The sequence below is a fragment of the Siphateles boraxobius genome, unplaced genomic scaffold (assembly GCF_051911475.1).
Source record: "Siphateles boraxobius isolate OS27281-9 unplaced genomic scaffold, OSU_SipBor_1 53, whole genome shotgun sequence".
NCBI lineage: Eukaryota > Metazoa > Chordata > Actinopteri > Cypriniformes > Leuciscidae > Siphateles > Siphateles boraxobius.
Window position 1 is genome coordinate 1239785 of NW_027509175.1, and position 26815 is coordinate 1266599.

At 38.4% G+C, this 26815-nt stretch overlaps 2 protein-coding genes across 22 annotated transcripts in view; both read left to right on the forward strand.

Moving 5' to 3' along the window:
• The window catches only part of sorbs2a (sorbin and SH3 domain containing 2a), a 107950-nt gene extending 104954 nt beyond the window's left edge, over nt 1-2996 (forward strand). For all 21 annotated transcript variants that reach the window (XM_077204976.1, XM_077204981.1, XM_077204974.1 and 18 more), the window contains one exon: nt 599-2996. In XM_077204976.1, coding sequence (XP_077061091.1) covers nt 599-660 — 62 coding nt within the window. In that variant the 3' untranslated portion in view covers nt 661-2996. The remainder of the gene's footprint in view (nt 1-598) is intronic.
• A 2997-nt stretch (nt 2997-5993) lies between these two features.
• pdlim3a (PDZ and LIM domain 3a) lies at nt 5994-25292 on the forward strand. The gene is made up of 7 exons (XM_077204955.1): nt 5994-6139; nt 16964-17115; nt 17614-17698; nt 17780-17967; nt 18456-18589; nt 19479-19590; nt 24881-25292. The coding sequence occupies exons 1-7, from the start codon at nt 6047-6049 to the stop codon at nt 25047-25049; spliced, it is 933 nt and encodes a 310-aa protein (XP_077061070.1). The 5' UTR covers nt 5994-6046; the 3' UTR covers nt 25050-25292.
• Nucleotides 25293-26815: the final 1523 nt, after the last annotated feature.

Below are 26815 nucleotides of genomic sequence, written 5' to 3' on the forward strand. Positions count from 1 at the left end.
GCTTGAATTATTGAAAGACAATTTAAGGTAATTGTTTTTTTATTGATAAAACAATCTTTTCACACAAAATAAATGCCCGTCTTATATAGATATAGAGGCATTTCGCATGGCTATGAGCGTGATATTGCTCATAAAAATATCCAAGTATATGATACAGCTTTTTTTCTTCAAGTCAATTATATATTCATGGGAGAAATATATATTCATATATTCCACTTCATCAGTCCTTGAAAGTCATTGAAAGTCCTGGAGTTAGATTTTACAGTATCTGTAAGAACCCTGTTATTTCAGAGCTATGGTTATTACTAAATAAATAAGCAAATTAATGATTTGAGCTGAAGTTATTTTATTTTAACTGCACCGCCAGGTATGTAAGAAATTAGTTACTTTGGCCAGTTGTCAGTTAGTTATACAATCATACAAAAATATTTGACCAAACAATGTGATTGACCAATCAGAATCAGAAATTCCAGAGTAAATGTAATTATTAAGTTTAATGACATGTTTTGACTATATGTAATCATGTTGGTTAAAACTCTTCATGAAAGTTATTGTACTGTATTGCTGATAATCGTCTTTTCTGTGCCTTTGTTTTCAGGTACCTCTCGTAGAACCAAGTTATTCGGAACGTTCCCAGGAAACTATGTTAAAACGCTTTAACAAAGAGGAAACAATGGCACAAATACAGCCACTCCAGTGCCTACTGTGTAGGGCCAATGAGGCACCTCAACTTTGAGAAAGTGTGTGTGTGAGTGTCTTTATGAGTGAGTGTGTACACAAACACAACATTTTTAGCTCTGCAATTTCTGCACAGACAAACCACTGAAAATAATTTCACTTTGAGCACTTTTTGTGCCATCACACAATCTCCTCACTGTTCCTTTATCTGCTATTTTGACATTTTGTTATTTTCGAGGATGTGGTCAAGTTAGTACGGTGGGGATTCAGGTAGCATGCTATTGAGTGAGGTCAGTAGAACAGTATAAATGGTACTGAGGATAATCCTCAGGCCATCAGTGTTAAACTGAGTGTGTGTCTAATAAACAGTGCACGGTTAATAGCAATATAGAGACCACTGGTTATAGATGAGGATGTATAGTTTCATTAAAATATCCTACAGGTGATGTCATGGACAATTATAAAATTGTTCATTTCCCTTTTGTGGCCAAAATAAGGATGTGATAGAAACAGATGTGTTTTTAACCATTAATTGTATTGTTAACTATGGGGTGAATTCACTTTTTCCAAGTCTTCTCAATGTCTAAAATGTCCCAATCATCTTGAAATCACCCCTACTTATGCCATACAGAATTACAAAATAACTTTCATGGAGAAATGTTGCTATTGTTTAAGTGGCAATCATTCATAAAGGATAATGTTTGTATAATTATCAGTGCATTGTGGGTATTTGTATAAGTTGTCTTTAAAAAGAAAGTGCATTGAAGTTCTGGAAAGGAAATATGCTTTTATGGAATTTGGTAACAAATATTTGGTTAATGAACATGTTTTCTAATCTTTACTTGAGAATTTTTTGAATGGACTGAGTTTTGGAATTGTAAACCAGGTGTCAGTGAACCACCTGACTTTCATACAGTAAAAAACAAACATGTAAATCAAGATTAAATCATTGCTGGTTTTAGTAATGAATGGCAACAATGTTACAATAACAAGTAGAGCCTGTAATAATGTAAAAAAAAACATTTTTAACCTAAATTAACTAATTTATTTAAAAGGTAATTTCCCAATTTTCTCTTTTTTTTTTGAAAGTTTGATCTCTGGTATAAAACTTAAATGATGTAATTTAACTGCCACATTCTTCATGAGATTCACTCATATAGAGATTGCATCGTATAACGCAATAGAGAGAGCTGTTGGTCTTTGATGAATGTTGTTCACATGTCGTTTTTGAATGGTTTGTATATCAGTATTTTCTGCACTAAGTCTATCACTTGTTCTCATGTGAAAACATAGCTTGTGTTGCATCGACTTTTACAAGTACGTATATTCAGTATATGGAAAAGTGTGTCTATGAATTTCACAGACAGCAGAGCAATCTTAAAGCACCTTAAACATTTATTAGTTCTATTATTTTTGTTTTCTTTAAAGTTGAAGTACGTAAGAATGTTAATAATGAAATATTTTCTGCCTACTTAGCATAATATGCAGGGACAACTATAAGAAAACCATCCATAGGTTGATTCATCCAAGTGTAAACACTGTGGCACTGGAGCACAACCAATAGTTTGAGTTTGGGGCGGAGTTATCTGTTTAGCTGTCCAATGGCTGATGGCAAGGGTTTTGGAAAGCTGTTTGAAAACATTTGCAATTACATTTGTTTATGCAGAAATTACTCACTTCAGCTTTTTAATCCCACTGTTTGCATTTTCCAGCTTCACAGCTGTGTTGGCTGATACTTTATATGTCCTTTTGTATTGTTCTGTACATGAGTTTCACTTCCATTATAAAGCCCTTCCTTTCAAACTTTTGGTTCCTTTCATCTGTTTTTTAGTCATTTATACTTCATCCCATGTGCCAAATTTATTCTACACACCCAGCTTTTGTGGTGCAAAAAAACGAAAGAAAATGTATGCAAAAAAGAAATAAGCAAAGAACATTTTTGGGATTAATAAAGGACTTTCTTCAGCACAGGATGGATACTGATGCACACTGTAGTCAAACTGCAGTCACTGTTTGCCTTTGCTACAGCCACAAACTACTCTCCTCTACTAAAGACAGTGGATATTTTGGAGGATATTGTTTTGCCTTTTTCTTTATAGGCATATAGTGTTAGTGTTAACACTATATAACACATGGTGTTATTTGAGTTGTGTGTGTGTGTGCTTGATGAACTGGTGACCTTAAGAATATCTTTAACCTGCTCACTTTCAAATAAAGTTTTCTCTCTCCTTCTTTATTATTTTCTTTCTCTATCTCTCCCTCTGTCTCTGCTCTTTTGTTTTGTTCTATATCCAATAAACTTCTGCTCAGTTATTTAAGATTCTGTTTATCCACTGCCTCCAGTTCAGATATAACAATGGGATTGTAATTTCATTTGTATTCATTTCAAGTATTTTGCAACCTTTTTATATTTCAAATTTTCACAGCTAAAAGTGCATATATCAAATCAAACAACAAAGCAATTGTTATTTACTGTTAAGATAACACATGCAAACTTTTCAAGAAAGGAATTTCACCTTATAGAAGAATTCATATATGATAAAATACTATAGTATACTAACCATTCAAAAGTTTGGGTACAGTAAGAATTTTATATATTTGGATAGAATTCCCTTCTTACCAAGGCTTCATTTATTTGATCAAAATACAGTAAAAACATCAATATTGTCAAGTATTATTATAAAATAAGGTTTCCCTATTATTAATATATTTTTAAATATTTAATTTATTACTTTAGCTGAATTTTCATCATCCAGTCTTCAGTGTCGCATGATCCTTCAGAAATCATTCTAATGTGCTGATTTGATGAGAAACATTTTTTATTATTATTATTATCAATGTGGAAAGCTGTTGTGCAGGATTTTTTCCTTTTTTATGATTCTTTCAAAAATAGAACATTTAAAAGAATAGCATTATTTGAAATAGAAATCTGTTTTAAATAACATTATAAATGTATTTACTGTCACTTTTGGTCAATTTAAAGCACCCTTGCTTAAAAAAAAAAAAAACATTTGAATTGTAGTGTATATTTCTAATGTAATGACATTTAAGCATTTTTAAGTGTCCACATTTTACCTGATACGTCAAGAATATTGTAAATTGTCACAGTTCAAAGCCTGTGGTACTATAATCGTGGATGTCCCAAAACATTTTTTTATTACAATGATGTTGTGTCCACACACACACACACACACACACACACACAAAACATTACTAAAACATAACACACATTTCAAGGATTTGGTGAAGTAGCTGTAGCCAGAGAAATATGAGCATCTGACTTATTATCATTGACTTTTATTTTGTTTGGCCATATCCCCAAAAACCTTTTATGGAATAAATCAATCAGGCCTGTTGAAGTCCAATTTCTGTCAATGTCTTTTGGGGTTACATATTATTAAAGAGCTAGAAACTTTTATTATTATAGAGTTATGTCATTTATTTTATATAACTAAAAAAAATGAGGAATTGATAAGAAGAGAGATGGAGGAAGCCCAACTGTTTGTGCCAGAAAAAAAAAGCAATGGAAGGAAACAGAAGAGTTTACATTTGGATCCATATCCACTGCCTTGTGTTTATTATTACTATATCAACAAAGTAGAAGTATAAAATCAGGCCAAATGAGAGGAGAAGATCTGAACAGGGCTCTTCTTAACATGTGATATACAGTGAAAATCCAGATTGGTAATAAAAGAATGTGGCTGTGAGACCTCACAAGCCTCCACTTCGTACACTCACCAAATAAGGGCACAAGCAGTGAGCCCTGTCTTCAGGCCCATATACAAGCACCCGGCCCGCCATGAGGACCAGAGAGTCCTGCCTCTATCCCTGCTGGATGCCTGACAGAGTGGTCAATGTTTCTGTGTAGCTCTGATCTAAGATCAGTCTTCCTTACCAGAAATATGGTAGAAGACTCTTATATTTACAGAAAAGGGAACCTTGAACTAATGCTTAACCCTTATAGGCTGGAAAAAAATGGGCACAACTTGGCTATTTTTGATCATTTTTTAATCTTAAATGGCCAAGGAATTACTTTTTTATGGACGAACTTGATTTCACCTAGTGGAACATGGGATCAACATCCTTGTTTGATCTTGGAACAACATTCCAATCAGATTTGAGTGACAGGTTAATGTCAAGTTGATGTCATGTTTAGGCTTAAAACAGGGTTTAGGGGCTTCTGCATCATTCTTATTATAGGGTTAGGACTATGGTTTAGGACTATGTTTTTAGACAGGAATGTTATTCCAGGATCAACAAAAGATGTTGATCCAGGAACACTTGGCAAAATCACGGAGACCCTTTTTTATGACCACTTTGACTTATTGAATTAAGTCCCTTTTTTGGATCAGATTGCATACCTTAAAAAGTTACCAAGTCACTTAGATTGAGGAAACCATTTGTAAGAAAACAACAAAAAATTGGTAAAAAATTACAGAACACCCTCGCGTTGCCCAAAATATTTTCTTTCTTACAATGTAAACAAATTATATAACAAGTATCCAGGCTAATATGTAAGCTAACCGGCAAACTAGCAATCAATCAATCAATCACTCAGTCAATCAATCAATCAATTCAAGGTAAAAACAAATATATGAGTCTATTTCCTCAAATAAATGGAGACCATTTTTGATATTGTCATTGTGAAGCCTCTTTCCTTAAAAGGATAGTTGTGAAAATTAAATGAAAAAATTAAAATTCTGTCACAATTTACTCACCTTCAAGTTGTTCGAAACGTTTATGAATTTCTTTATTCTAATAAACACAAAGGACGATATTTTGAAGAATGCCGGTAACCAAACAGTTGAATTGACAGTTGATGGGCCCCATTGACTTCCATGGTATTTTTCTTTTCCATATGGTTATACTGAAATTTTTCAAAATGTCTTCTTTTGTAGCAATTCAGACAGGTTTGTAACAACTTGAGGGTGAGTAAATGATGACAGAGTTTTCATTTTTGGGTGAACTATCCCAATCCCACTGGAAAAAAATTATAGTTCTGAAAACAAATGTTTAAACATGGCTTGGCATACATTACATTACTGTTTTGTTCTGATTTAGAATTGATGTGGTTAAGATTGTGATAAGGCAGATTAAGATGTAAATGGATATAGAGAGAGTGGCACAGAAATTTAGAAAGTAAATGAGAACTTAGTGGAAGGGAGCAGAGGAAGATGAGATGGAAACTGATGAATAGAAAGATAGAGAGGGAAGAGTATTATTTATTTTTTAAGAGTCAGAGAGAAAGATAGAAAGAGAGAGATAGCCCTCACTCTGGAGGAGTGGTCTTCCCTCTGCTCAAAAGGATTTAGAGCTGAACACACCATCACACTCAACACAAACACACACACACACACCTGCTGTTGATATGCCGTTCACTGTTGTTCTGGACGGACCCGCACCATGGGGCTTTCGACTTATTGGAGGACAAGACTTCAGCCAACCATTCACCGTTGCCAAAGTGAGTGTGTGTGTGCATTTACCTGTTTAGGATTTTGTTATAATTCAGTGAAAAACAAAAGGTCATTGTTTGTTATAAAGAACTTTTTCATGTTCAAAAGGGCAGCTGACTGATTTATAGAAATAGCGTCTTACATCACCCACATAGACCTTGAAAATGTACTTAATCTGATGGTAGACTTGACTGCTGATTCACTGATCTGTTTTAGGAAGTGTGTGTTCATATGCCCTATAAAAATTGTGTTTCTCATTGATTCATTCCCACATATTCTATAATAATAATTACAACAAAAATATAAATAATAATAATTATTATTATTATAGTATATACATGTAAAAATATATATGCAATATAATATAAAACTTTATAATTGAATTACACCATTATATTATTATTATTATATAAATGTCAAATTTGAAATGTTTAAAATATTTTTTATTTATATAGCTCAATAAGAAAAGGACCCTTCACAATGCATGACAATAAAGTGAATAGTGAATAGAGAAGGAACAGTAAAAATACATAAAACACAAGGTTGAGTAACAGAAAAGAAATATGACTTGATTGTATAAAACTAAATCTAGCATGACTTGAGGATTGCAGTATAAGATGCCTTATAAAGAGAATGTTTTATGGGGAAGAACAATGGCTGTCCTCCTGCTCGATTTATGTTGCACTGTGTGTGCATGTGTGTAGCTAAAATTGTTGATGAATCATTCATGCTGGAACTAACATTTGGATCCTCACACCTGTTGTGGCAGTGGATTTGTGTATTCTACATCTAAACAAATGTCAGAGAGAGTCTAAAAGAAAAAGAAAGAGAGATAGGAGCACACACTTTTTCAAACAGCTCTGTCTTTTCAGCCCTTAAAGGGATAGTTCGTCCAAAAATTAAGTCATCATGTCATTCCAAACCTGTGTGATTTTCTGTGTCTTCCATGGAACTCAAAAGGTGACTTTTTGTGGAATATCCTGGCTGCTCTTATCCAAACGGGATTGGGGCTTTTGTGTTCCAAGGAAGAAACAAAAACATGCAGGTTTGGAACAACATAAGCAATCATGATTAATATAATATGTGGGAACTCACTTTAAGGATAAGTCTTTCAAAACTTAAAATTCACATGATGTGATACAAACTGAATCTTCACACAATGATCAACCTATTCTTCATCTTTCCCAAAAAATGAATTGTTTCAATAACTTTTGCCATGTTTAAAAGGTTATACCTATTACATGATCAAAGATCCAGTATTGAAATACACAATGAAGTTATTGTGCTGATCTGTTTGCACAGAGGTTTTATGCTTTTGTTCTCGGTGGAGCTCTAGTTTTGGATTTCTACTTGGCTTTAATGAGATTTCACACTTGGAACATTCTCTGCTCACTCTGCGGGTTCAGCACGACACTGTTACCTAATCTTAACATCGCGCAGCCATTTTTGGTCAAACACTCTCCTGTCCTCTCTCTCTAGGCCTTGGGAATTGTTTTTTTTTTTTTTACTTACAGCTGGACTGTAACCTGGACTTTATTAATCAAAGTATATTTTACCAGCAGCAGGTTGTTGGAATGTGCTCAAAATGTAAGAGTGAGATTTGTTGTCCTTCAGACTGTGTGGTACTGATGCAGGAGAAGGATATTAAGTTTAAAACTGATTTAGTCTATTTGGACTATTTGTGGAGCAAATGACTTTTGCAGCATTTTGACTTGATTTTTTACATTTCTTTTACATTTTCATTTATCTAAACATTTCTAATACAATAGATTTACAGAACTGCATAATAACACTGCAAAAATATTTTTTTTTGTATAAACCTCACTAAATGTTGTTTTAAGGATGCTGGTATATTTTTTAATAAAAAAAAGAACAAAAAATGATTTAAAAAATTGTTTTACTGAAAATCTTGATTTGGTCTATTATGTTCTTTTATACTTTCTAGTTAACATTATTTGGGGTCTGAGCATAGAGCTGCATTCATTTGTGTATTAGATTTTGTATTTATTTTTATATATTTATATATCAATGAATAAAAAAATAATTTATTTTATTATTTTATTATAATTTTCTACTTGTTTTTTTGGCATTTTTTTGCTTTTTATTTATAGGATAGCTAGTCTGCATTATTGAAAGTACATCTGGGATGAAGGAATAAGAGACTATAAGAAACACATTGGGTTCTTGATCCTTCCTTCTGCTTGCTGATAAAGAGCTCATTTAGGAGTCAGGACCTGATCCAAAGCCAAACCAGTGCAGTTCCACAGAAAAGCACACTACATCCAGAATGCCTTGATGTATGACTGATATGATGGATGCAACTTTACATTTGGTTCTTATACCAGTATACATGCCATTCTGCTCATGTAATGCAAGTCAAATAATGCAATGCATGTGTAGTTTAATATAGTTCATCTCTAGAGCTTCAGCAGAACTGCAGAACTGCTCTGGAGACTGTTATATCCTCCACCATGTTTACTTTAGAGAAGTTTACACGGGTACATACCAGTGATGACAAGGACTTACATATAAACACATATTTTTTGTTGAGTATCATATTTGATACATCAGGCTTCTGATCAAATGGCTCATTTAGTATGATATAAAATAAATGGCGCTCATGCTCAAGGAGGGAAAAAAACAAACTGAGCAAAACTATGCGATATGGGGCAGTTGCTGATATTTATATGGCCAAAGTTTAAGATAAAATTCTGAGATAATGTAAAACAATGAGATCTTGATAATAGTATAGCAGACTACATAAAATGGACATAAATATCAGTTGTCACTCTGTATCTCCCAATAATATGTTTTAGTAAGATGATATGTAAATGCTTATTTTTAGGATTTAAAGCTCTGTAGTTTTTTTGTGGGAGCAAAACATTTCGGTTACATATGGTAACCCTCGTTCCCTGAAGGAGGGAAGGGAGACGCCACGTCGAGACCCACAAATAGGAATCTCGCTTGAGAGGCCAATCTACTTTGAGTGAAACTAAACAAGCCAATGCACATTGGCGTGCAATCATTTGCATTCACTGCACAGCCTCGCAGCGTGGGTATTTAATGAGCAGCAGGTGCAATTGAACTTCAGTTTTTTGCTGAGGAGCCAAGCCTGATAAGCTGGCCGCCCCGGAAGCAGATTTGGCGATGGGACGTGGCGTCTCCGTTCCCTCCTTCAGGGAACGAGGGTTACCTATGTAACCGAGACGTTCCTCTTCAGTCGGTCAGTCGACGCCACGTCGAGACCGACGAATAGGAATCCCTACCCAAGGGCCACAGCTGCTGCAGCCCATCCAGCGCCCTGTGCAAGCCTCTACTCCTTCTTGCCTGGAAGGATGATAGGAGGAGGCTTACACAGAGTGAATCTGTCACTGTCGTTCTGTGATAACCCATACAGTGAGACATTGGATAACACTGGGAAAGCGTGCCCTTTCTTTCAGGAAGGAGAACGCTGAGGAAGCCACTTTCTTCAAGGAGTTATGTGGAAATACATATGGACTAGACCGAAGATTGGGTAACACTTTATTTTGATGGTCCCTTTTGAACATTCTGTTAACTATAAGTAACTTTGCAACTACATGTCAACTAACTCTCATTATTAGTGTACTATTAGTATATTAGTATATTACTATTATTAGTATAGAGTATTAGTGGACTATCAGCTTCATATCTGCAAACTCTTTATTGTGATGGTCCTCCAACAGACACTCTACTGACTATAAGTAACTTTGCAACTACATGTCAACTTATTCCAACACTAACCCTACCAGTCTACTAATACTCTACTAATACTCTAATGAGAGTTAGTAGACATGAAGGTGCAATGTTACTTATAGACAACAGAATGTGTTGAAGGGACCATCAAAATTAAGTGAAACCGAAGATTGTACTACATATAAATAATGAGTGACTTAGCCCAAGGGAAAGACACTGGCTTCCGATAGGAGCAGCCGTGGAGAAATATACACATATGGGATCCCCGTAGGGTCACACATATGGGACCCAGCCTAGACCCGGTTCTCAAGGATTCAGCGGATAAAGGCCTGGCACCGGACACTCCGCCATGTCCAGGCCGAGGGTGTTGGAGGACACGACAGGTTTTTCACTCTGGAGTAATAAGGGTGCAAAGTAGAGTGCAGCAAACTGACAGAGCCAGACCTCTCTGTGCTTCTACCCGTTTAGGGTGAGAACACAGGAGGAGACCGGCTCTAAATTAGGTTAGGTGTTAGGTGTCGCCCATCCCACAGCTCTACAGATATCTGTTAGCGAGGAGCCACGTGCCAGCGCCCAGGAGGATGCACCGCCTCTCGTGGAGTGAGCATGCAACCTGAGCGGGCAGGGCACACCTTGTGCTTGGTAAGCCAAGCCGATGGTATCCACTATCCAATGGGCCATCCTCTGCTTGGAGACAGCCTTTCCCTTCTGCTGGCCTCCGTAACAGACAAGTTCTGTCCACGTATAAACGGAGAGCGTGAATGGGACAGACCAAACTCAGGGCTGGGTCTGCCTCCTCCAAAGCCAGCGTATGCAGGTTCACTACCTGGTCCCGGAAGGGAGTGGTAGGAACCTTGGGCACATAGCCAGGCCGGGGTCTCAGTACTACGTGGTTGTCACCCGGCCTGAACTCTAGGCACGATTCGTCGATCGAAAATGCCTGCAGGTCCCCTACCCTCTTGACAGAGTCCAGTGCAACGAGCAGCAAAGTCTTCATGGAAAGAAGCTTTAAGTCTACTGATTGCAAAGGCTCAAAGGGAGCATCCTGAAGTGCTTAAGGATTTAATCGTCTCGCCCCCCTAAGAAAACTGATGACCAGGTCGTGCTTTTCGACTGTTTTGCCATCTATGTGGTCATGATATGCTGAAATACCTGCAGCATGTACTTTGAGGGTGGAGGGAGACAGCCTTCACTCCACTCGTGGACCGCGCCGTGCTGAAGTGATGGTGTTAAGCACCATGGTGTTAAGTCATCTAGAACCTCCTCATCCCATCCAGGGACCAGGCATGGAGTTTCTAGAGGTCTGGACGTGGGTGCCATAGGGTGCCCCGTCTCTGAGTCAGAAGATCTTTCCTCAGAGGAATGGGCCAGGGAGGGACTGTCACAAGGAGCATGAGTTCTGAGAACCAAGTCCGGGTGGGCCAATATGGAGCCACCAGAAAGACCTGCTCGTCGTCCTCCCTGGCTTGCACAGTGTCTGTGCATGAAGGCTCACTGGGAGAAACGCATATTTGCGGAGGCCCCGGGGCCAGCTGTGTGTCAGTGCGTCCGTGCAGAGTGTTCCCTCGGTCAGGGAGTAAAACAGCTGGCAGTGGGAGGTCTGAGGAGGCAAACAGGTGAGCCTCCCCGAACTCTCTCCAGATCAGCTGAACCGCCTGGGGGTGGAGTCGCCTTTCTCCATTTACATTACATTTACATTTATTCATTTAGCTGACGCTTTTATCCAAAGCGACTTACAATTGCTATATATGTCAGAGGTCGCACGCCTTAAGTGTCTTGCTCAGGGACACATTGGTGTCTCACAGTGGATTCGAACCCGGGTCTCTCACACCAAAGGCATGTGTCTTATCCACTGCGCCATCACCACCATTCTCCGGGGAGCATAGCTCGTGATAGCTCGTCGGCCACACGGTTGAGCACACCGGGGACACACATGGTTTGAAGCGACCTCAGATGCTTCTGACTCCAAAGGAGGAGATGGCGGGCGAGTTGCAACATGCGACGGGAGCGTAGACCACCTTGTCGGTTGATGTACACAACGGTCGCAGTGTTGTCCGTACGGACCAGCACGTCCCTGCCCTGTAGCAGCCTTTTCAAGTAGCTCAGTGCGAGATGTACTGCCAGCAACTCGAGGCAATTGATGTGCCAATGTAGTTGGGGGTCCGTCCACACCCCTGACACTGCATGCCCGTTGCACGTGGCATCCCAGCAGGTGGCAGAGGCATCTGTGAATATTACAGCATGCCTGGATACCTGTTCCAAGGGGACTCCTGCCCGCAGGAATGAGTGATCTGCCTTTGAACATGTTCAAGCAGTTCAGCACCGACTGAGTGCGCTGCTCTGTGAGGTGCGCTGTCTGTGCGACCAAATCCAACTCCATACCGAGAAAAGAGATCCTCTGCACAGGGGAGAGTTTGCTCTTTTCCCAGTTGACCTGAAGACCCAACTGGCTGAGGTGCCTGAGCACGAGGTCCCTATGTTTGCATAGCTGATCTCGAGAGTGTGCTAGTATGAGCCAGTCGTTGAGATAGTTGAGGATGCGAACGCCCTGTTCTCCTATGGGAACAATGGCCCCCTCTGTGACTTTCATGAAGATACGGGGGACAGGGACAGCCCGAAGGGTCAGTCTCAGTCTGCTTCTGTACAGCCGAGAATTGCTGGGTGAAGTTCTTGACCATGTCGCCGAAGAGGCCAGTCTGGGACAAGGGGGAGTTAAGGAACCGGAGCTTGTCGGTCTCCCGCATGTCGGCCAGACACAGCCAGAGAGGGCATTCCTGGACCACTAGTGTGGACATCGCACGACCCACTCACAGCACAAAGCGCCAGGTCCGTTGCGGTACGAAGTTCCAGCAGAACTTGTGGATCGTGACCACCCTCGTTCAAGTCCTTCAGTGCCTTGGCCTGATGGACTTGCAGCAACACCATAGCTTGCATGGCAGATGCAGCTTCCCCACAGGCCTTGTAAGCCTTGCTGGATAGGTCTGACGAGTACCTACATGCCGGGGAAGGAAGACACGGTTCTCCACGCCAAGTGGAGTTAGGGCACAGTTGCAGTGCAACGGCCCGCTCCACTGGCAGGATACGCATGTATCCCTTAGCTGCCCCGCCATCAAGGGTGGTGAGGGAGGAGGAGCCACTGAGATGGTTTCTGGCAGTAAAAGGTGCCGTCCACGTCCCTGTGAGCTCCTCATGCACCTCCGGGAAGAAAGGCACTGGGGTGGGTTGCTGAGAACCAGTGCGCGCCACCCAGAGATACCAATCTTCCAACCTTGAGGGCTCGGGACACGGTGGAGGGTTCCACATGAGCACGACCCTTTTGGCGGTCTGGGAAAGCATTACCATCATCTCCGGGTCCGACTCAGGCACCGCTGGCACACCCGAAATAGGCAGCGGCGCCGAGTTGTCGTCCACGGAGAGGTCTGACCCACCCTCCGATGCAGCGATCGACATCTGGTCGTCACAAGGAGCACCAAAGGAAATGAATGGTACACACCTCAAGGATGGTCCAGCACGCTGCAGCATGAGAGGGATGAGGGTTCCTAGGGGGTTGGTTCCCCGAAGGAAGTGCGCTTATCCTCAGGTCTCCCGTGCCACTGCCCGAAGCAACCCTCAATTGAGGGTTGGAATGAGGCACAGGCACAGGGACTCCGCCCCTTTTACAGGAACGAGAGTCTCGACTGCAGCTCCGAGATGGTCATCTTCCCATAATGGGTACATGACTCATCCACGAACGCTGCCTCAGCATGTTCGAGGCCCAGACACACGAGGAAGCTATCGTGACCATCCCGTTACCCCAGGGAACAACCACATACAGAAACACACAGATAGAACATCATCTTGAAAAAGATGCAAATTATCTGTGTAAGCTCTTTTAGGGACTGCTCTCACTGGTGCACAGTTGTTCTAGTGTTAATCCGAGAGACTAATGGGTGGAGATGACGCCTCAGGAGTCGATGCGGCGTGAGCCTGGTCCCCATGCGTGACCACAGCTAATATACGACCCGGGATCACGGGCAGCTTGGCAGATGATGAGCTCTTGGGTGCCTGTGACTCTCCCCGAGATAAGCAATCCCCCATATCAGTGAACGAACGGCAAACCAGCTTCTCCCGTTCAGCCAGGGGTGGAGGAGAGTTGAGACCCGCAATGAGGTAGCGGTTAAGGAGGACATCAGGCAGGAAAAACCTCCTCTCGTTCGCGACCCGGGCATCTTCGAGGCAGCGATGGTCCTGTGCCACCCATCTATAAGGTCATCTGGGTTATGCTTGACACAGGAGGACATTCTGTCTGCTGGGTTCGACTTTGGTCGGTTCATTCTGTTATGATGGTGCAAAAAGATGAACCCAAAAGCAGACAGTGTACAATGAACGCAAGGTTTATTGGAACAAAAACAGGAAAACAAAACCCACGAGGGGGCAAAACAGACAAGACTAGGAGAGACTAAACCTTGACTAAGACTTGACGAAAAGCAAACAGTAGAACTTTCTCTAGACAATACACTCGACAGGATACTCACAAGGAATGATACAGGTAAGGTAACACGCAGGTAAGAATCACAATGAACCTACAAAGGACAGCAAACACAAGGGGATGATATAGGGAGACACTAATGACAAGAACAGGTGAAGCTGACTACACAATAACGACAAGACGAGAATAACAAGGGGGCGGGGTATGTAACGAAACAACACAAGCACATGACCCAAACAAAAGGCCATGTGCTTGCACACAAAACATGGGTCTGTCATGATCCTGCCTCAAGACTAGAGAAAATCAAGGACACGAGGGCAGAATCATGACAGTTCAACAATAGCATGTTTAAGAAAGTTGGGAACACCAGTTAAAAGAGAAGTATTGATCATTTCTACAGAGGGGCCGATACAATCAAAACCTGCTTAAACAGCATAGTCGGGAGAACATCACTGTGACAAGAAGAAGGCTTCAACTTATCTAGCAGAGTGGTGACCTCATGTAATGTCACTAATTTAAAGGAGAACCACAGATGGGGAAGAGCCAAAGTACATGCTTTGATATAAGAAGGTGGAGGTGAGATACTAGCTCTGATATCCCTAATCTTCTCAACAAAGAAGTTGAGGAATACATTACTGTCTGATAGAAAGGATACTGCAAATAAGGCAAAAACAAATTGAAAATTTTTACCTATTTCGACCAAAGACGGTCATATTGACCGCAATGAATTTTATGGTATTTTTTTGTTACATTTCCATGTAACATGGAACATGACTTGAACCATGGCCCTGGAGATGATGAATCGGATGCAGGGGAACAATCAGAGGTGGAAAGTGACTGCGACGTTTCCTCTGTGCACGTAAACATTTCCTCCTCATCAGAGAGTTATTCAGAGTCCACATCAAGGAAAAAGAGGAGTCTGCTATTATCAGACACGGTGGATACATATGTTCCGTTCATGTCGGATGATCCTGGTGAGCTCTGCTGCCCTGTCCTGCACTGTGTGTTTTGCTGCATGGGCTGTTCACTAGTTCTGCTGGTCCTATTATTATTATTATTCTTTATTATTATTATTATTATTATTATTATTATTATTATTATTATTATTATTATTATTATTATTATTATTATTATTATCATCATCATTATGCTATTTTATTATAGTATTATAATTGTTATAGACCCTCCCGGACCAGTAGTCCTACCTGCTCTTGAGCCAACTGTGCTCAACTCACCCTTATAGCCATCTCAACCAGAGACAGCTGTGGAAAAGGGGAATGATGGGACCGTGTGGACAGTCCTTCATTCAACTGAACGTCCAGGGAGAAGGCAGAGCCAAAATGTCCAAGCACGCCAAGCACAACATCGAAGATGCGCTCACGGCCTTCTTGTGTGTGTTTGATGATGGCATGCTGAAGCATATCAAGGACTGCACTGTGGTTGAGGCACATCGGCATCGTGGTGACAGCTCAAGGGACCTCACAGTGGCTGAACTAAAAGCCTTCATAGCCCTACTATATATCCAAGGCGCACAGGGTGCAAAAAACATGGAGTTAGAATGTGGTCAGAAAAATGGGGCTTTCCATTTTTCAAGGAAACCATGGCCAGAAATTGCTTCAGGGAGATAATGAGATTCCTGCGGTTCGATGAAAAGGAGACAAGTTTGGATGACAAGTTTGACCTGGTGTCGGCCCCTTGGAACAAGTTAGTTCAGAACAGCATAGCCTGCTACAAGCCCGTTGCCGACATCACAATTGATGAGCAGCTGTTCCCCAAATTTATTCAGTATATGGGGAATAAGCCTGATAAATTCGGCATCAAATTTTGGCTGGCTGAAGATTTCCAAACCAAATATATGCTGAACGGAGCTCCGTATCTGGGAAAGGTGGAGACGCGGAGCAGAGGTCAGCTTGTGGGAGTGTGGTGCTGAGGCTGGCGGATCCATTCCTTGGGAAGGGAAGAAATATCACCACAGATAACTTCTTCACGTCTTCACCAAAATGGTTACATTTTATTTTAAGGTGATGTTGTTACAGTGTAATTAAACAAAATAAGTACTGAGTAATATTAATTAACTACATACACTTACTATAGGGTTAAAGTTAGGGTTAAGATTTGGTTTATGTTTGGTTGCTTGTAATTATGCATAATTTACTTTTATTAGTATAGTAAGTGCATATAACTTCAGTAACTACATCACATTAGAATAAAATGTTACCAGTTATTCGTACGTTTACTTTATAAAAATAAGTAAAGATTTCGCAGCAAGAAAACATGTGTACCACAACCTCAAGGAGGACATTTTTAAAATGATCCTAAAAAAGTGTATACCATAAATCTGAGATCAGAATGTACTGTAGTAGAATTTACAACAGGTTTTTCAGCAAAGTTTTGATTATGTTGAGAATTTAGATGCTTTAGAAAATTGTTTGTCAAAAATGATATAGTATGCTTTATAGGGTTAATAAGCAGTGAAGTTGTTATTATTATTATTATTATTATTATTATTATTATTATTATTATTATTATTATTATTATTATTAATAAGACACAACAAATTATATTAACCATATGAACCAATGTTGCAGCTTTGCCATTTGCTAACACTAATTAGCTTCTGCTGATGTTGTCTACTATTCTGTGTTTTCAGATATCACCAGGAAGTAAAGCATCCAGTGTCAACCTCTCTCCTGGAGACATAATTTTAGCGATAGATGGAGTTTCTACAGAAAAAATGATGCACTCTGAGGCTCAGAATCTAATCAAGGATGCCACCTATCAGCTTACACTTACTGTTGAGAGGTCAGAGGTCAACTAAAGGTCCATGTGAATGTGCTTGAGAAGAAATTGACTAACTGCTGCACACTGCATCAACATTGTCCTTTACATGCAACAACACCAATACAACATGGCACAAGCTGGTCCTGCAGCCAATGAGATCGCTTGCTCAACATTTAAATAGTCTCGTTCAGTATTTGCTATAGACTAGACCTGCAGAGTGCTATCAGAGTTCCTCTAAACCCTCCAGCTCCCCAGCTCCACCTGTTTAGATCTGCATATGGGATTTATGTATGTTTATGCAGCAGCAGCACCATATCTTACGTGCTTACAGCAGAGTGTGTCTATGCAGTAGCTCGTCCAAATGCACTGCAATAGTAGATCTAGTCCACCAAAACTAAATTTTTTTTTTTTTATTAACATGCCAAAACTACTTCAAGAGTTATCATGATTAAAATGTATTCAGAGCAAATAAGAAAAACAAGAAATAATTAAAAATGTGATCCCATTATTGTTTTGCAGACCAGAGACTAAGTTGTGGTCACCAAATATCACTGAAGACAACAAAACCAATCCGTTTAAAATGAGTCTAGAGGCAGAGAGACAAGTATGTGTCTTCAAAGCTTTCATATGATGTATATCTGCACAGTCTTATATTATCTTTGATGCTTATAATTTTGGCTGACAGGAGTACAGACCAATAGGAACAGGCCATAATCGAAGGGCTTCACCCTTTGTGGCTGCAGCCAACATTGATGAATCGCGTCAGGTAGTGAGCCCAACCTACAACTCCCCTATCGGCCTTTACTCTTCAGGCAATATCCAGGATGCCTTACAAGGACAACTCAAGGGCCTCATACATAACAAACCAGACAGGTGAATGTTACAGTCCTTCATACCTGTTTAACTACTTAATCTAAATCCTTCTAGTAGAGTAAAACATGGTTATGGTTCTTATCATTATTTGAAATATAACATCTACCCAGCTAACAGGGAATGTTCTCGGAACTCTGGCTTACATTCCGGCAAGGTTCTTTCAAAGTCATTACAAACATTCTTCCAGTAAACATTAATAGAATTATTGTTCATTATTGTTGTCTTTAAATGTTAGCAAAGAACGTTTACATCATTCATGGAATGTTTTTTTTTCTGTTACAATGTTCAGAGCACATTCCACATTCCTATAACTTTAGCAAAATTCTAAAATGTAATTTCCCTTAAAAACATTTTAAAAAACATTTAAAAAACAGGCAGTTTTGAAATTTCGTGGAACATTAAGAAATAACATTTTCATAACTTAATGGGAATGTTAGCAGAACGTTTTTGATTATGGAGGGGAATACAGTGAAATTATGTGTGTCAAGTCCCAGGAAGCTTAGCAATATCGAGGATTCAGATGTATATCGGATGCTGCTGAGAAATCAAGATGAGGACGAACCCCACGAACCGCGACAGTCTGGATCCTTCAAAGCCTTACAGAGCTTCATCAACAGTGAAGGTATATGATACACATGTACACACACAAAACCTCAACAGTATCAACAGTAATGGATGAAGAGACACAAAAAAGTTAAATCATTCTTTAAATATAACAATATTAGCCATGCAAATCTTGGATTGTTTGCTAAAAAAAAAGATTTCTGACATATTTTAGATCATAAAGGTATAAATGCCAATGTTTGCGTTTAGTTACATTCTGTTCTGAATAGATGTAATATACATGTCAGTGGCGGATTTAGGGGGAAAAAAAAAACGGAATGCGCAAACCGATTAAAGATCACTGGAAGCAGAATCGGCCAATACCGATCACTGAAATAAATAAATAGAAGGCTTCAAACAGACCCACAGCTATTCTTAACAACAATGTCCCATATATTACGTATTAAAATTAAAGAGATGAGAAAGTATCATGAGTTGACAACTTTATTTATTGGCAAACAACATCCAACATTTTCCTTTCCCTCTCATAGAGGTGACTAGGAACAAATATAGCCTGTGAAATAAACAATTAAAAACAAGAAAAACAGAACAAGTCTATCAACAAAAAGATATCAAATAAAACAAAACTGCATAGTTGTCACTGTATAAATTAGAAATCGATTAACCCTAGTTAATATACTAAAGAGCAGTGGGTAATTTTCTCTCTTGTCTTTTGTTGTTTGTACATTAATGACACAGACAGCAGCAGGAATATTAGGTTGCTGTCACTTTAAGACCGAATGCACGGATCCAATATACTAAAACACATGCAACTTCTGTAAAAAAATAATAGAATCAGATTGCAACATTTCGGGTAGGCTACATATAAACAGTACTTTCAAAATCAAGATTGTATTTATTTAACAAACATTGTATACTGGAATTCAGATCTTTTCGATCTTTGACAGGTACACGTCCATTAGTGACAAGGAAAGTCTGTGCCCCCACGACCAGGTCATCTGCTCCTGCGGGGAACTTGCACAAGTTACCAATGTGTGATAAGTGTGGGAACGGCATAGTGTAAGTCAGTTCGCCGGAGCCATTGCGTTGTCGAAAAACACTTATTTAAATACAACATTCTTGGTAAGACGAGCCACCAAGTGTTTCTTCTATAGATGCACCGAAAATGCAGTATGATATTAATATTTTATGGCTGATAATGATATCATAAATGTGCACTACCTTTCAAAAGTTTGGGATCAGTAAGAATTTTTTTTTCTGAAAGGAGTTAATTCAGCAATTAATGATGCATTAAAAGTGACAATAAAGACATTTGTTATGAAAGATTTACCTTTCAAATAAATACTGTTCTTTTGAATTTCATCGAAGAATCCTGAGAAAAAATATTAATATAAAAAAAAACGACTCGAATGGGACTACAACGAGATAGGCTACTCCCGGGTTTTATACGTAACTAACCCATAATCAACCCTCCCCCCGGAATATGCAAAAAAGGGGGCATGGCCATATTTCTGCTGCTTTGTCGAAGAGGAAGAGTTATAGTGGAGAGCAGTAGCCATGCCTCGAAAGTGTGTTATTTTCACCCAGCTGTCAGGTCCTCTGTGTTAAAGCTTCCTACGGACGCTGTAGTTCGTCAACAATGGCTACAATTTATGTTTGATTATGTTCCTGAAAATTACAATCGTAATTTATCTCTCTGTGCTGCGCATTTTACGGAAACAGCTTCCAGAATCTCCACGAATTCAATGCCGGATTCAACTGTTTCTAAAACATGAAGCAGTTCCAACTTTAAGACCAGAGGCAGCAGTTGTTGGGCCACAACCAGTAAGTAAAGCTTAATAATTAGGTGTTCAAGCACGAAGTGCTGAAAACCTATTGTAATTGCTATTTGGAAAAAAAAAAAGCTAAAACGCATCGTGCAGCCCAAACCGTTAGGCCTAGAGACTTGAAACTCGGCCAGATGGTAGGCCGCACTTTTGGGGAGAACCTATCAGAGTATGACCCCAATTGGCCCATAGGTGGCGCTACAGCAACCAAAAGTATTAAATTGCTCATAACTCCTAGGCCGTTGGTCCTAGCCTCAAGCTTTTTACACCACTGTGATCCTTGGCTTAAGACGGACAATATGTATATCTTTAAAAAAAAAGTTATGTCGGATTTTGTCCAAAACCTACTTTTGCGAACTAGTCCCTGGTTTTTCGCCCGATCGGAACCAAACCAGTCTAGGCCTATTCTCTGGACTCTCTAGATCAATAATTATCGAAAAAAAGTTGAAATTTTGCAATTGGGTGGCTGTAACAGGGTCATTTAGAAAAGGGGCGTGGCAAAATACAGTCAAGAGCCTATAAATCATAAATAAAAACTCAGAACTTCACAAAAATTGATGAGCATATGTGTCATAACATGGTGAAGAAGCATGCAAAGTTTCATGGAGATCGGACCATAGGTGGCGCTATAACTGTCAAAAATGTCTCATTATTAAGCATGCATTATGGAGTTAACATGAAAAAACTGGTTTGCTTTAGTGAAGAATAAATGTGTAAACAAGTAGTTTAAAATGAAAGTGAGCCAATAAGTGGTCTTCTACTGCCCTCTGCTGGTCGTTTTACTTCTTAAAGCTATTTTTTTTATTATTATGATGGACTGGTAATATAGTTTAATATTATTAAACTATATTACCTAAATATTCAACTAAACTAAATTAGATTTTATCAACTATATTAAACTAAATTAGATTTTATCAACTATATTAAACTAAATTAGATTTTCACAATAACATCCCAAAAGTGTGTGTGTGTGTGTGTGTGTGTGTGTGTGTGTGTGTGTGTGTGTGTGTGTGTGTGTGTTTGTGTGTGTGTGTTTGTGTGTAAGCATGCATTATTGAGTAAACATGAAAATTTGAGACATTTTTTTCAATAAAATTATATGATTAAAATGAAAACTTAAAATTGCGTTTTAAATGGGAAACCTGTAATAAGCATTTTTTTTACCTACCATTCATTTCAAATATCTATAGCTATAACAAAATGTTTTTAAGCATTTTTATTAGAGTTAATATGAAAAACGTGCCATTAAAAAATACATGGAATCAAACCAAGTCATAGAAAACAAAACTGTATTTTATTGCCGGAATAATACAATGTTTTTTTTAAAACAATGCATATGAAAATAAGTAACATCAACAATCAATTAATTTATTCAAGTTCAATCGTTTGCATAAATAATAAATAATGCTAGCAATGTGATGAATCGTGGTAAATCATGCTACAATCCTGGTAAATCATTCTAGAAAGTGGTATTTCATGATAAATCATCCTATAACATGGTAAATCATGGTAAACTGCTAAACCATGCTAGAATCATATTAAATCATACTACAATGTGTTCAATTGTGGTAAACCATGCTATAAAAGGGTAAATCATAGTGAATCATACTAGAACTTGGTATTTAATGGTAAACTATGGTAAATCATGCTAGATTCATGGTAAATCATACTGGAACATGGTAAATCATGAAAAATCACACTAAAGTTTGGTATATCATGGTAAATCATGCTAAAACAAGGTCTATTCCATCTATGATGTCAGTGTTTCATGCTTGCTGCATAAAACTTAATGTCTTTTGATGGATGTGTGGTTAAAAATCTTAAATGCCTTAACTGCTTGAACACCGCTAAATGCTGCTCGCAGCTTTAATTTTAAATGTATTTGCATGTATAATTTCAGACGTAATGTTTTAGTTTTATCAAGGACGTAAACAAATGGCAGCGCTGGCTTTAGTGGCCACTTAGTTACGCGTACAAACAATTTGGACCTGAATTTGTAATTATGTACTAATTTTGTAAATGTATTTTCCATGTATACTTTATGACGTAATTTTTTGATTTGATCAAGAACGTAAACCAATGCCAACGCTGTTTGTTTATAGTAGCCAGTTAGTTCGATGCTATTTTGTGTAAGACAAACGTGTACACCTAAAGAAAACGATACACTGAGTAAACTAAGTTTTGTGAATAGATAAACGGTTGTTCATTATATCGATAAAACAATAACTTTAAAAAACGGTATTACTCTGTCATTTATTCAGTTATATTAAATGTTTAATCAGGAGAAAACCGTATCTCAAAAGCTATAAGCAGCAGTAGCATTTTTAAGTAACAGCGTAACGAAATTTTTATATAATGATAGTAGAATACTATTAGGCTATTGACACTAATTACATTTGACCGGAGCACATAGGCCTACAGCTTTCGCCTGTAAAGGTAATGGGCGTGGTGCACTACGCAGTTTAGCCAATTACAACACACTAGGTATGTAACGATTCACTCGCAACCGGTTGAAAATCGATAAAAATGTGTGACGATTCAAGTCGGTTGAAATGTTAAACGAATTGCGATACACGTTTTAAACAGCAGGGGCGTTTACTGTAGCCTACTGTGAAGTTTTGAACCTCACTTTACAGCAGGCACAATAGCAGCGAGCACACACTGGCGCGAAGCTAGCGAGTGTTTTCACATCATTCATGGAACTTGAGCTTGTGTGAGCCAAGCTCAATTTCCATAGGAATGAACTGAAAACACTCGGTTTGCTCCGCTCGCGCCGCGCCAGTGTGTGCCATAGACTGGTGTGCACGCGCTGTCAAACACATAGCGACGGCAAGCGTACGTTGACTCATTAAAATCGGAGGTGTGGCGGCATTTTGACTTTCCGTAGACTAATAATAATCACCACCGTGAGAAGCACAAGTCACCTCCGTTTTCATGTAAAAGGCATTAATAGGCCTACGACAAGTGCGAGAGCCACGGAGATCACAAGGTGCATCAGTGTTTCCGTGGCAACCAGGTGTTGTATTTATTTTACTATCTCTCTAAATGTGTACATGGATATATATTTTTATATATATAAATATATATATATATATAATTTATTGATGGCTATGGCATATTTTTCTAAATGTGTGTTTTTTTTTTACTTTTGCTAGTGTAATGATACAAATTATAACAAAATTAAAACCCCTCTAAATGTGGTACTAATTTTACATAGTCTTTTACTTAGTGTGCGAAGGTACCAATGTCCACCCTCTTGACCAGACAGACAGAAAGACTGAGTTGAAACAACCTTGAAGGGATTTTTTTTTTAATTTCAATGTAGTTTTTTTATTTGACAAATATATTTTAAAATGAAAAAGAAATGTGCTGCATTTTGTCTAAGAAATAATTAAAGGGACACTTTTTCATTTATAATAGGCTTTCTTAAATTTATCACTTGTTAAAAAAATCGTGAGAAAATCGTATCGTGAAACCAGTATCGTGAATCGTATCGCATCGTGAGTTGAGTGAATCGTTACATCCCTACAACACACCGGCCCAACTAACCAATCTGCCTGTTTCTGAGGGAGTGGTTTCATAGAATCAGGAAGTCAACCGGTCGTTCAAATGACAGAGGAGAAAGCGTCTTACAATAAAGGTGAAATTTATGAAAAATTAGGCTTTTAAAAAAAAACACACACACACTTAGACATGTTATATTGCACCCCATAAACACAATCATGAAAAGAAAAAAAGCAGTAAACCACCCCTTTAAGATTGAGCCACTGTAGTCACTTGGACTATTTTAACGATGTCTTTAATAACTTTTTGGGGAACAAGTTTCAATCCCTTAAGAAGCCTATGGAGGAGTGATCCAGCTCTCAGATTTAATCAAAAATATCTTAATTTGTGTTCCGAAGATGAACGAAGGTCTTACGGGGTTCAAACAACATGAGGGGGAGTAAATAGTGACAGAATTTTCATTTTTGGGTGGACTATCCCTTTAAGAAATGTTCTGTGAGCATCAAATCATGTGACACTGAAGACTGGAGTAATGACTACTGAAAATTCAGCTTTGCAATCACATGAATACATAACATTTTTTAAATATATTAAAATAGAAACCAGATATTTTCAATTCTAATATTATTTCACAATATTAGTTTTTACTGTGTTTTTGATCAATCTTCCTTCATAAACAAAAACATCTTAACAATCCCAAACTTGTGAAAACGGGGTGGTGATGGTGCAGTGGATAAGACACATGCCTTTGGTGTGAGAGACCCCGGTTCGAATCCACTGTGAGACACCAATGTGTCCCTGAGCAAGACACTTAACCCTAGTTGCTCCAGAGGCGTGTGACCTCTGACATATATAGCAATTGTAAGTCGCTTTGGATAAAAGCGTCAGCTAAATGAATAAAAATGTAAAATGTAAATGTGAACGGTCAGCTATAGGCTAAGATGAAGATGCATGAGATGCATTTCATGAATCCAGGTTAACATTCTTGTCTCTCTCTCTGATCGGCTCTGTTTTCTCAGTGGGACGGTTGTGAAGGTTCAGGATAAGCTTCGTCACCCAGATTGTTTTGTGTGTACAGAATGTGAGGAAAACCTAAAGCAGAAAGGGTACTACTTCATAGATGATGAGCTGTACTGTGAAACCCACGCTCATGCCCGGGCAAAACCTCCTGAGAGTCCAGACCTCTGACCTTCTCACTCTTCTGATTACATGGGGGGAACTACTGTAACTACAAGTCAACTACTCAGTGCATGAACATCTTGTTTTAACCACAGACACATTTTGCCACAAATCATGCACAATCATGATGGACACAGGTTTATGGATAGTGCATTATCGTGTCGTGTGCTGAGATGCAGTATTTTGCACTTACTTTGTAGGAACATGTGTGTTGCCTGAAGTTTATGAATAAAGTATTTTGTTTTTTGAGAATCATAATTCTCTTATCTGTGTTTAAACAGGACAGGGGAGAGCTTGCCTGACACATGAAACATAATGTCCATCAAGACTCACAACAAGTGGTTTTGTGTATTTACATCATTGCCCTGTTTAATTTGCTTGCAGGTCAAAGAGGAATTTCAAAATGAGTGATGAATAGAGTTACTAGAAAGCATTTCTTAATTTCGATTCTGAATCCTTTTTTCTACTTCTGACAAAAAGAGAAGTCTGCTTTGGAATTTTACTGTCAACTAGAGTAATGTACACAAGTGAAATTTACCTTATTGTTGTGTTTTCTGCACGCATCACATTTAGTCTTTTCATCTCAAGCATGCCCTTCACTGACACTGTTGTCTCTTAAAGGTGACTGATTCAACTTTATTAGTGGCAAAATTGTTCAGTTTGGTTGAAATATAACAACTGATAGCCTACAATTTTATTAAAAGTCTGGTTTTGGCACAAGGGTAAGAAAATAAAATCTACACTTAAAAGTCAATCGAAAAGTAGCAAAAATAAATGTTATGGTAAAAACTTTACAAAACTGTTTTAAATGTGACATTCAAATATAAAACTATTTGTTTTAATGCAGTAAAAATTATATTGTCAGATAAATAGGCTAATGTGTGGAAGCTTGTTTCCGCCACAGAATAAAACAATTTAACCCTCTGGTTCTCTTTGCGTGTCGGTCAAAATTTTATTTTATTTTTCAATGAAATCAATGTACTATATTTTAGTTCAGTAATGTTTTTTATTTAACATTTTGTATTTCATGGTACTAAATTATATTTACGCTGTATTTATAATGCATTTATTCACTTTTTGAGACCTGAAAATTTAACTTTAACTTTTTAAAATTAAAAAAAAAAATTAAACTGTCATAAATCTTGAATGCTTTAGAGCACAGACTTAAGTTTGATCTCTTTTCAAAGATGACATTTGGCAGATTATTGCTGAAGTGTAAAAAGTTTAAAAATGTGAACTTAAAAAAAGTTACAGAATTTTACACTTATTGTTATGAAAAACAGGCAAAAATATATATTTTCAAAAACATGTTTTACTCTAAAACTAAACATGTTTTACTCTAAAACTGTAAGAAAATCAAAGCCATAAATCTAAAGAAGTTGTGTTCAAAATTTGAGCATGATAGATTTTGTTTGGCCAAAGTACCAAATGTTTTCAATAGATGAAATTCGTCTCCCATTCATTTCCAATGCGGAAATGAGTGCGAGTATATTACAGGACCATTTAACCTCATGTCCATTCTTTTTTTTTTGTGTGTGTGTGTGTGTGTGTGTGTGTGTGTGTGTGTGTGTGTGTGTGTGTGTGTGTGTGTGTGTGTGTGTGTGTGTGTGTGTGTGTGTGTGTGTGTGTGTGTGTGTGTGTGTGTGTGTGTGTGTGTGTGTGTGTGCAGCAAGTGCCAAAACCTTTACCAAGTTTCGTACCATTCCGATGAAGAAATTATTTTTAAAAAAGCTTGTTTCTGCCACAATAAAACATTAAAAAGGTAATTGCGACTT

What these genes read in the sequence shown, in the direction of transcription:
- pdlim3a (XM_077204955.1), top strand. Translation starts at nt 6,047, where the DNA reads ATGCCGTTCACTGTTGTTCTGGACGGACCCGCACCATGGGGCTTTCGA. An exon ending in GAGCTTCATCAACAGTGAAG is followed by an intron (nt 18,590 to 19,478) that starts GTATATGATACA and finishes GATCTTTGACAG; the next exon opens with GTACACGTCCATTAGTGACA. An exon ending in AAGTGTGGGAACGGCATAGT is followed by an intron (nt 19,591 to 24,880) that starts GTAAGTCAGTTC and finishes CTGTTTTCTCAG; the next exon opens with TGGGACGGTTGTGAAGGTTC.